Source organism: Corvus brachyrhynchos, unplaced genomic scaffold, assembly GCF_000691975.1.
Source record: "Corvus brachyrhynchos isolate BGI_N302 unplaced genomic scaffold, ASM69197v1 scaffold376, whole genome shotgun sequence".
NCBI classification, from domain to species: domain Eukaryota; kingdom Metazoa; phylum Chordata; class Aves; order Passeriformes; family Corvidae; genus Corvus; species Corvus brachyrhynchos.
Window position 1 is genome coordinate 1,505,433 of NW_008238966.1, and position 11,685 is coordinate 1,517,117.

Consider the following 11,685-nt stretch of genomic DNA (forward strand, 5'->3'; position numbering starts at 1 on the left):
CGAGCAGTTTCATTCACATCAATATTACGCTTGTTTGGGGACTGAAAGGCACGCAAGTGTGAAAGGGGGCAAGGTGCCAGCTTTCTTTTTCCTCCTAGGTAGAGGCTCTGATTTGTTATTACAGCTGTAGCACCAATCCCATAGCGTGACTTTCTTTACACACGTTCTGTGGAGCTCCCAGCTTGGAGGCAGAGGGACAGAGGGTGTCTATTGGAGAGGGACAGATAAGGGAAGCAAAGAGCTGTTCACTCTCAGAATGCTTCATTCAGCTCTTCAGACCACACAGAAAACGAGCAATTTTTGTTACATCCTTCTGCATCTGCCTGGCAGCTCTGGTGTCATGTCCAGCACAAAGTGATGGATGAAAGTTACCCCACGGTCCTGTCCCAAAAAGCGACACCATCAAACAGGTGAAGCAGCAAAGAAAGGCCTCTCCAGAGCAGCCCTCTCTGCTCTGAGGACTGTTCACTGACCCTGTCACAGCAGCCATGATGTATATGAAAATTAGTAGCTAAAATGCAATTTAATTGCAATTATATACCAGATATCAGTCCAGCTAGATGATGAAGTGAAGTGAAGAAGAACAAGGCATTGTCAGGATTTCTGGGAACAAAAATGGATCAAAAACTAACCCCACACCATTCCCTCTGAGAGAAACTTACAGAATACACAAGAAAATGGGTAAACGGTGCAAGATTACTAGAAAAGCAATCTTTCCATCAAGTGATTTGGATCACTGGCTCCAAATGGAGCTTGTACAAAACATCATTAAAGTTAGTGCTGTTTATTCCTCTGAGCAGTCATCTGCACTCAGTTAAGGCAGAGAAACTTAGTGAGGGGTTATGTCTTGGTGTAAGATTTCAAAATGCAGGGTTCCTCTTTAAGAGAGGTCACTTTGCAGAGAACTGACTTATCCAAGCTATACTTTCTAGGCAGAAGTCTGCCTCAAATTTGCCTTGGAGTATGCCTGTATCTGCAATAGTGATAATCCTGCATACTTAAAAGATGGGTGTCATAGCTTTCTCTGTATTGAATACGTTCTGCTGACCCCACATGGGCTTATTTTGTTTGTCTCTTAAATTCAGCTATGGTCATACAGACACCATCTTTGTCAGGGGTTGTTTTACCAAAAAAAAGGAGAAAAAAAAAAAATTAAACTCTCCACATATTCAAGGAAGAACATCTTAACCAAAACAATCCAACAGGTGAAATCCAAAGAATTTGCCACCTAATTGGTGTATTCAATACCTTGTCACAATAACCTCACAAGGAAGGCAAAAAGGTAGCAGAGAAATCAGCAAAACTCCATCATATACCAAGAAAATGCATATTTATTTCAGGAATGCTAGGGATAAGATAAAGGACAAAGATGTTAAAACATGTCATCTTGTGATTGCTCTAGTTAGAGAGCATTTTTCTATGATTCCACAATTCTTATTTTTAAAAAATCGAGTAATGGGCAAAAGTCAGATGTCAAATAGCAGTAATTTACTCTAGGAGCTACGACTCCTCAATTTGTCTCTCCAGTTTGAAAATATATTAAAATTTTGTGTGATTAAATGTGCACTTAATGTGCATAATAATTGTTGGGATGAAATGTGAAAAACAAAGAAAGAGTTTAATAAAGGCCTTGCTTGATACATAAATCCAGAAACACTTTAAAAAGTTAAAAAGTTTGTTCTGCAATCTTCGAATAACACCTTACAAAAAAAAAAAAAAAAGAAAGAAAGGTTTTTTCCTGGGGTTTCTTGACACATTCACTTCCAGCATGTGACTGAAACATCCTGACTCCTTCAAAGTATCAAAGAGAAAAGGACTTGAGCCTTGCACAGAATTTTCCTCTAAAAACCCAGAAAATTCTGCAGTTAATGAAATGTATTCAATCCATGCAGTCTCTACAATTTACTCCTGTTTTTGAAAGCACAGCGGTTTCCATATTTAACAGGAGGACTGATCCCACCACGCTCTTACAGTGTTTTTATTATGATGACTGGAAGCACCTCAATTTACCAGCCAAAACACTGAAAACAAGGAGATTAAGAGGGAAAACTCATCTGCTCGACAAACACATGACATAGCCACCAACACCAGGCAGGGCAAATTCAATTCTGCGTGTGTTGAACAGCCACGTGCAATGTTTTTATAGCTGGAGCACACCCTGAGCAACTCAGCAATATTGTGCAGGCAAAGCCCAGGGCTTAGGCCAGCAGATGAAGAAAAACTGGTCCTGCTGTACCAGGGGGGTGGGGTGCAGAACGTGACAGTGTTTAGGCTGCAGACAATAATGTAATGTGTGTTATTGCTGGCTCCTGTTCCAAACCAAGCTTCAGGCTGATGGAGCAGCCTCAGCGGTCACAGCACTCCAAGAATCCCCAGGATATTCCTCTTACACGTGTTTGTTTTGCTTGGTCAAAAGAGACACCTGATGAAAGTCATGCTTTTTTCCATCTCTTTCCAAAATATCTGGGCAGATGAAGAAGTCAGGTTTTTCTCTTGAAGACAAAAGCTGATTCGCCTACAATCCCTGAGGAAAAGGTTTAAGATTTACAAGACTTATCAGCTGATTTTATAGGAAGTTTAATTGCTTTGGTTCTCTTCTGAGGAGATGTCTCAGTGAGCTGGGCATGTTGGTAGATGTGAATGTCATTAATCACACATCTGAAAAGCAAGGTGGGAAGAAGGGCAGGCTAGAACCAAAGCCAGGGGCCAGCACACCACCTGTGTTGTCTGGGGCAGACATAAAGGATCTGGATCCAAGCCCCCCAGCACAAACAGAACTAGCAACTTCTTTTTCTGCAGATGAAAACACAGAGGAAAGTTAAGGGGTTGGTGGACTGCTGCTTCCTAGAGGAGATCTTTGAGCCTGACTATGTGGCACTCTCATCCCAGAGCAGAGCATCATCCCACAACCTCACACGCCACTGAGCCAGGCAGAGTAAACGTCCCCTGCGCCTGGCAGGTGAAGGGATCACGTGCAAGTCTGTGACAGAAGTTTTACAGCGGTCTCAATGATTCTCCCAAACTCCAGAGAAGCTTAGGAGGGTATCTCCTTCTGAGTGCTTTTTGCACATCTGCTTTTAACCAACTGCTGTGGATGGTACTGGCCAAGTACCTGTGCCATGTCCTTCTTGTTACCCAGTTCATGTGAGGGAATGACAAATACTCAGGTTTGTGATATTTTCAGTCTTTTCCCCCATTTTGCTCTCTAAGACAATCCAGAGCCTTCATGAGGATATGGTTTAATGGTGAACATGGGGGTGGTGCTGGGTTGATGGTTGGACTTGATGACCTCAAAAGTCTTGCCCAGCCTTAATGATCTATGATTCTGTGATTATTACTGTCCCATCTGGAATTTGGTGAGTTTTACCTTGTGGTTGGGTGCTCAGATTGTACAACCTTCACTGTCATCTAAAGCCAGACATCAGAAAATGCAGAGGGATATTAAATACACAACAAGCTAATCATTCCCCACAGGAGGAAATGCTTAACTCTCACAAGCTTTAAATAAAAACAAGAGAAAAAAGTTCCAGTGCCTTTTTGTTTTAGCTCCTCGGTGGTGTTTTTGTTTAAGGAGAAGAAAAACTATCTCCCACTAAGGATTTGGCACTTCCTTTATTTTTTTTTTTTTTTTTTTTTTTTTGAGCATAATGTGCCTGTGCTGAACTCCAGACCTGTTTGTTTGTTTGTTTCTGAGAGATGGAACCCACCACGTTCATCAAGCAGAGATGTCCTTTGGGAGTGTTAGAGCTCCTGGGTTCTGTGACTACAGCTGCAGATAAGGATTCTCTGGGTCAGATATGAAAATTGGCTAAAAGTGACAAAATGCCATCTTTTCTGATGTTATACAGAGCATTCTAAGGGCATTTTCTCACCTGCACCTGTAACCTGTAGTGACTGCTCCACATAACAGGTTAGCCACAGCCACGTGGTTGGCAAGTCAAAGGCATGAGACACTGCCTCCACGACTTTCTTTTCCTCAGAAATGTGGAATCTGTTCAAAACTTCATTCCTAGGACACAGTCAAGTGTGCAAGTAAGAAGGAATGCCATCATCACTTTGAGGACTAAAGCCTTGTGTCTTCAGGACCAAGAACTTCCATGTCCCCCTCCTCTCTTTCTGTGCTGTTCAGGGCTGGTTCTCTGACATACCAGGGTAATAAAGAGGTGTCTTTAACAAAGACACTAATTACCAAAACCACTCTGCAGGGCTGGGAAACCACAAGCATCTAAGCAGCTTGGTTCAACTTTAAAGCAGGAGGCTGCACAAGATGAAGAAGTCATTTTCTCTTGCACGTCAGAACAAGTCAGTCGATTCCTTTTGATGCACAGCAGAAATTATTTAACTAAACTCTCCTGGATGTCTTGAGTCTGTTCTGTGCAAACCCATTGGCTGAACAGGAATCCTCTCAAGAGCTTAACCCTGCGTGATGTCACCAAATCCAAGGCTGGATCAGTGTCCAATATAATGGAAAGGCTCGTAATTCTACCACAGGCCCTGAACTAGACAAAAAAGCTGCTTTTCTCTGTGTCCCCATTTTGAAACCTATTCTAGTTGTTGCTCCAGAATCAGAACAGACTCCAGAGAAGATCTGTAGCTGCCCAAAACACAGAAGCAACTTCTCACCTGAGGCCACATTTTAGACTCTGACTCCTTTAATTACGACCATCATTCCCACAGAAATTTCCATGACAATAGCAAAACCGCATGAGAGTAGGTGGAAAGTATTCAAAGGACATCTGGTTTTGGTTTTTATCCTTCTTGCCTGCGCTCACTGTGGGGGGGGAGATGGCAGGCTGTATAATCTTCCCCACAGACCCCCCAAAAATAACTCTGTTAGCGTGAGTGCCCCATCAGCACATGGCAGAGGCTTGTCAGGCATACGTGGGTTCTGAGGGGGTCTGGCCAGGAGACAATCCTGATGGGGTGGTTTGTGCTTTGGCTCAGCACAGGCCCTCACTCCACCAGTGGGCTCACCAGTGGGCTTTGGTGAGCATTTTATCTCCATCTCTAGCACCACAGCGCTGTCAAACTAACCACACACTCCTTATCTGAAGAATTCAAGCTCTCTCTCCCCCGCCACCCACCTCCATCCAAGGGATTATTCCACAGGAGACACCCCTTCAGCTGGTGGTGTTAAGAGATCCTCACCCGAACCTTTGCAGCACAATCTCTTTAAATTAAACTCTTTAATAGTAAATCATCTCCTGCAGTTAAAAGTATCCTAAATGTTTCTGTTAATGCTTGGTACACTGAAATATGAGATGAAATATGAGGAATGTAAAACAGTTTGTAATAAGAGACCATGCCCAGTACCTTTCAAATGATACTTTGACTCCAGGCTCTCGTTTTTTTCTCTAGGAGCTCAGAAATTTTCAATCCTTCCCATAGTTATTCTTCTGTCTGTCGCAGCAAAACTCATACTATTTAAATTAGAATTGTGCCGTCTTTAATCTCTCTGGCTTTCCTCAGAACAAGGAAATGGTAAGAGTTAGCCTAGACAACTGGTTTCAATTTAGGCTAATAGTTTGTGATTTAAGGAGAAATCCATGCCTCTGGCTAACTTCCTGATTCCATACGGCCAAAAAGGAGTAAAATTGAGATGGAGCTGCTCCTACAAATCCTCAGTGCAAATACCCAAATTAGTACTGCAAATTCAGTGCACATTTATTTTAAAATGTATTGCAAAGAATTCCCACCACCATTTATGGCCTTCTGGGGTAACACACCAATAGCAGCCAACAGACCAATAACTGTTCAATGACTTCCATGGTGACATCCTCGCTATAGCCCAAATTTTGATATCATTAGTCAGGCACCAGCTTGTGCCGTGAATAGTCATTCCACTGACAGAGACCCTCCAAATAAGGCCCTCTTTAGTGCAAGCAAGACTAATAGATTTGGCACTGAATCAGAGCAGGGTACAGAAATGAGCTTTAAAACTCACATGGAAAAAGTTGTATTTAAGCACACCCTAAGCACCATGGATTCATTTTGCTTGGAATTAAGTTATGAGCTAAGAGTCAAACCTTGCAGGGTCAACCTTTGGTAGACAGGACCATCAGAAATTTGGCAGAATCTTAATTCTTGAACTATGAGTTTTCTACCAATACAGCAACCTAATTTAGTTCAACTTTCCCATAACTCCATTGATGTTCTGTCTAAATTTCCATCTTCTGTGCATGAGTTGTTCTGAAGTATAAACTCACAGATGCTGTGTATCTACTAACAAGCTCCTCCTCATTTAAAACTAACCTCTGTCCTAACAAAAACTGCTCCTGTTACACAGACAAAGCCACCTTGGCTCCTCAGCCCCACCTGAAAAAGGAAAGTCTGGCTCAGAGACTCAAGTTTTTGTGGAGGCACTGAGGAATAATTTATCCTGCACTACACCATGATGTGGCACTCTCTTGCTAGCATGCGCCTGTTTCTCCTCATCCAAACTGAGTAAGTTAACTTCTCTGCATGTCAGCAGAACATAGCTATACTGTTTCTATTTCTTATATCTATAAACTCCTTCTGGAGGCCACTCCTGATCATTTGAAAACTTCTGAGAGAATGAGAAAAAATAAAATCTCTCTCACACACACAAACCAACAAACAAACCAACCAACCAACCAAAAATACCCAAAAAAAAGAGCCCCAACCAAACCAAACAAACCCAAAAACAACAATAAAAGGGGAAAAAAACAGTTGGAGAGTGTCTTTGGCTAACTATTATAATAATAATCTGGCATTAAACTTGTTCACTATAATGAATGCAATATAATGAACCAAATCTCTATAATACTGTGCTGTAGCTTACATATTCATTAAAGTCTGGGTGTTCCATGTGCAAGCAGATCACCACAGTCCAGCTGATAGGCCACAGTGCATATGTTTAAGCAGATCATCACCCACAGCAATAGGACAGGAGCGCAGATGCATGCAGAGAGGGAAACCAGGTCATAAATCTTGGTAAATTAAATTTTATAACAAAGAAGAACCAATTAATGTCCATGACAAATTGAGGACCTGTGCATTTTCACCCATGAGGACTGCACGGTCACTGCAACCTCTTTGAACCACACAGCAGTCTGGTTCCAGGTTGCTCCAAGCACAGACCATCAACCTCAGTGAAAAATGCTGCAGTTTTGACTTGTTCTAAGATTTATTTTTGAAAGTTTAGTGAGAACTTTTGACCCTGAGAAATCACTGTCTCACACACACCCAGGATAAGCTTCTCTGTATTAGTTACACTTCTCTGTTCTTAAAGAAGGAAAGGAACATTCTTCACCCAGGAATGATGCAGATTGGCTTTTTGACCAAAACTTCTTTTTATAAGCTAGGAAAAACACAAACTGAATTTAAAAGCCTTGATTTAGAGGTGATTCAGAATCCAATCCCATCAAGGACTGATGGAGGATCAAATGTCATGAATTGCAGATGTTCACAGCTGCTGCTCACTGACAGATATAAATGGGACATGACTAAAATTTAGACAATGAAAAGCACTAAAGAAAATTCTGTCACTTAATTTTCAAATTCAACTTTCAAGTTCTCAAGCTTATATATTTTCTGGAGGCTTTGCAATACCTGTGTTGCTTGTATTGTAAAAATCTCCAAGTTGTCTAGGACACATCTTCAGCTACTAAAAATAAAACACTTACAGATTTCAGTGACTAAAATCTCTGTAAGTCACCAGCAGGACAAAAATTTGCATGACCCAATCTATAGCTTATCTAAAACAGATTACAAAAAACACTGAGCACCTGCATTTTGCAGTAGCTTTTTAAAAATATATGTACACTTACAAAGTCAGGCTTGCTCAGAGCCAAGGCTGATTTACTGTTTTGCTGACTGCAAGGGCACTAAATTAAACGTGTAACAGCCAAGGGTCATCCCTGAAGATGTTTAATTCAGAATTACCAGGGGTTTTTTTAGAAAGGAACAGTGGAATGGAGTAAAAACCTGTCAAACAGAAGCAGTGTGACACACTGAGGGCACCGTAGTAAGTGGAAAATGTACTTTAGTCCTGGTTGCAAAGTATTTCTGTAATAATTTTACTAAACAAGATCCAGAAGCAACATTTTTTTTTTTCTTGTTTGTTTCTTTCTGAATCTGAGATGACCCCTTATTGAAAAGATATTATTAACCATAGATGGCAATTCAATATCTGTCTAATTTTATGTCATGGACATATAAAAAGACTTAATTACACACTTTATGAACTATAATACAGTTAGCAATACACTGTATCTATCTTTGTATATACTTATATATAGCATATATAGTTTCTCAAACATTAAATGCATTTCTTTGAAAATACTTTTATATAACATTCAAAAAATAAGACTCTTCAACAGCAACTTTTGTGAGATCTCCTGCACTAACTATAGGCAGCTTTAACCCTGACTGCCTCTTTGCAGACTCCACACTGTCCTTTAATTAAGACCTGCAAGACCACAAACTGTAGGTTCCCTCCATCCGGCAGTCCCCTTCAGATTCAGGGCAGCCAAAACTTATTTTAAATGGAATTTCCTATTTCTCTGCTCTTTCACATTAGGCTCCCCAGTCACTTCTTAGGTCTTGCAGTGCCCTTTCAGGCGTTGCAGGCCCATCTCACCTTCCATGCGCTCCACGTAGCAATAAACATCGTAAGTCTCATTGGGGAAGCGCCGCCCGTATGTCCTGACTCCTTTCTTTCCCATTTTATCTCCAAAGCAGCCAACTCGTGGATGTCTAATTGGATACCTGGAAAGGCAGGAAATTTATCATTATGGCAAGACAGCAGTTTAAACCTGCGCAGCCAAGGCACGCAAATTTTGGGGAAAAGCGTGAAACCTTTTGAACCTTTTCAAACCTTTTGAAACGCTCACCTGACAGTCTGGTCGGACACCCAGCCAGCATCACACTGCTCAAACCCATCCTCGTAGGCTGCCTTCAGCTGCTCCGGGCTGGCCATGACGGCGCCGTTGTCCCGACAGGTCTGGTGGGCTTGTGTGAAATTCAGGGTGTACCGGCTGGTGGCGGCTCGGTAGTGGAACACGACACCTGCGAAGGCAAAAGCCCCCCGTTAGTGGCACATTTTGCATCATTTCTGCAGCCATCACCGCTCTGTAGCCTTACCCAGGTGTGGTCACAATGCTGGAAACAGGTGGGTAGAACGAAAAAGAATATAAAAAGGTGAGAGATGTTACGGTACCAATGATGCTCCCCCTCTAGTGGCTGCTGCCGGTAATGACAAAATACCCCCCAAAAAGTGCTTTTTGGAGCAGATTTGTTAATCAGTGACGGGCCTGTTGTGTGTTCCTATGCATCAAAGATTGCTACAAATATAGCATTTATCAATAGATGGCTTTTGATCAATTTTTCATAGCCATGTTTTTGTGCACGCGCTACAAGCGGTACAAACAAAACAAAGCGTGCTTTTATTTGGGGTTCTTCTGGTTCTGAAAAGGACCTTGACAATTTCAGCAGTTTCTGGAGCATGTCAGACCTTTGGAGAGGGAACCCTGGAGTGAAGATGGTTTTGTTTAAAACAGGATCTGTCTAGAAGCCACCTTCTATTTTCTACACACACACGATTCCCAACTGAATTTGACAACAGCTAGAACAAACCATAAAGGGCACTGAAGTGGCAGAAAACAGCCATTCCACCTTGCAAAATCATTTCCCCCTATTACCACTGTCTTTTACAGTTTAGCATCAAAGGCATGTCTCTTGCAATACCTCACTTACTGTACTCTAAAATCCTCAGAAGCATTTCAACACCATAAAACATCCAGAGAATGGAAACAAAACAAAAAACCCCTAAACCATAAAATGTTCGTTTTTCCTGATGGTTTTACTGGAGTACTTCATGATGAGGAAACAACATACTGTAGCACAGTTTGGGAAAACGGTGATATTGTAGCAATAATTAATTTTACAACGAGTCTTTGCTGTTAGAGAAAGTCTGCTAATTTACAAGCAAATAGAAATACAGGTCACTTAGAAGATTGTTGATGCAAGATGTTCCAATGTATTTAGAAAACTTTTTCTCATGAAAACAAATCCACCAAAATTTTGCCAGTCATCAAAAATCTACATATAGCCAATAAGTAGAAAATAGACATTTTTCTTCTTGTCGTGATTCACTAAGAAATCAATAGAGAAAATATTATCTGAAAATTACTCAGCCATCAGACATCATTTTTTTATCAAATCTACTTGCAGAGACACAGGAAATAAAAGAGGAAAGGCCAGGAATCCCCATATTTCATAGGCAGTCACCAGCTGCCGCCACTAACTGGAAGCTTGCAGACCACGAGCATCCCCATAAAATACCTTTCAGATCTGACAAAATCCATCAGAAACAGCTTCTTCCAGGCAACAGCGTGATTTCAGCTTCAAATGGATCCAAGTGTTGTTTGGCAACAGTGGCAAGTGAAGAATACACCCCGGAAAATTATGGCTGTGTTTGTATCACTGCATTAAATTTTCCAGGTGCCTGAAATTCAGCCATTAAGGGTGTTAAATTGTTAGGTTATTTCACTGCATTATTTGGCCCTGGCCCCACAACACCGTTCCAAACAATTTCTGGGTGGATTTCAAGAACAAGCAGAGAACAGGGACAGCTTCCAAAGGGCATCTTCATCCTGTGCTGGGAGCCAAAGGAGCGTTTCAGTGTGGATGGGGGACACCCTGCTCCACACAGCCTCACTGCTAAACTACCCCACAACACAGAGCTAGGCAGCATCGGCATTTAAACCTTAAAATAGCAAAAAAATATTACCTGGAGATTTCTATTTTTTTAACATTCAGTATGCATAGAAGTATTTATTTTAATATATTCAGAATTTAGTAACAGTGGTTGACACTGTGAGCAGAACACCTGCTGGTATAAATAAGCATTGCTATATCAGTAGTACTGCAGTAAATAAAAACACGAGTTCAGGTGGCCTGCTTGGTGTTCTGGATCTAGACTTTAAAAATGGGCAAAAGAGCTCACAACAGGAGCAGATAAAATATTTTTTCATATCTATAAGCCCATAATAATATCCACAAGCTGGGCATCTAGCTTTACTGTATGTTATTTTTGAACATATTTTAACATTTTAAAACTTTTCTTTGATAACATTGGTGTTTCTGTAATAAAGCATGTTTGATGCTGAGTCAGAAATGCCCAGGTATATGAAGCAATTTGTGGATTCAGTTAATTGCTTTAATCCGAATTTAAATGTGTTTTGTACGAATTTGAATTGTCTCTTTTTTTAAACATTTTTTTCCAAGATTGCGTCAGTGATGCTGTATGACTTCAAACTGGGCACAAGAGTTTCTGCTTCTCAGTACAGTCACCAAAAGGTTTGCTGCCTCAGAGGGGATGGCAACATATTTCTCTAAAGTTGAATTTTTTTTTTTTTAAAGCTTCGGGCTGCTTAAGCATAAGAGTGCATTTCCCACAACCAGCTATTTCACTTCTCATTCCTTCCCTTTTTTTCCATGTTGGAAGCACCCCTGCCCTTCCCACCGTGCCAGACCCGTGTGATACCTGAACAAGGCAGGACTAAAGAGTTAATATCCCAGCCAATTTAAAGTGGATTTCGCGGAGGCAAAGAGGAGCCTTCGGTCATTCGTAAATCCTGGAAAGGAACTCGGGGAATGCTTTGTTCTCCTCGCCCAGATCCACAAGGTAAACTTCACCTATTCTCACAGCAGGAGGCTCCT

General features: G+C 41.3%; 1 protein-coding gene across 1 annotated transcript in view; it reads right to left on the reverse strand.

Annotated features, from left to right (window-relative positions):
* Positions 1 to 11,685, reverse strand: part of VCAN (versican) — a 90,746-nt gene that overhangs the window by 66,778 nt on the left and 12,283 nt on the right. Inside the window, 2 exon segments of the mRNA XM_017738680.1 lie at positions 8,603 to 8,730; positions 8,856 to 9,030. Of these exon segments, the coding sequence (XP_017594169.1) occupies positions 8,603 to 8,730; positions 8,856 to 9,030 (303 nt within the window).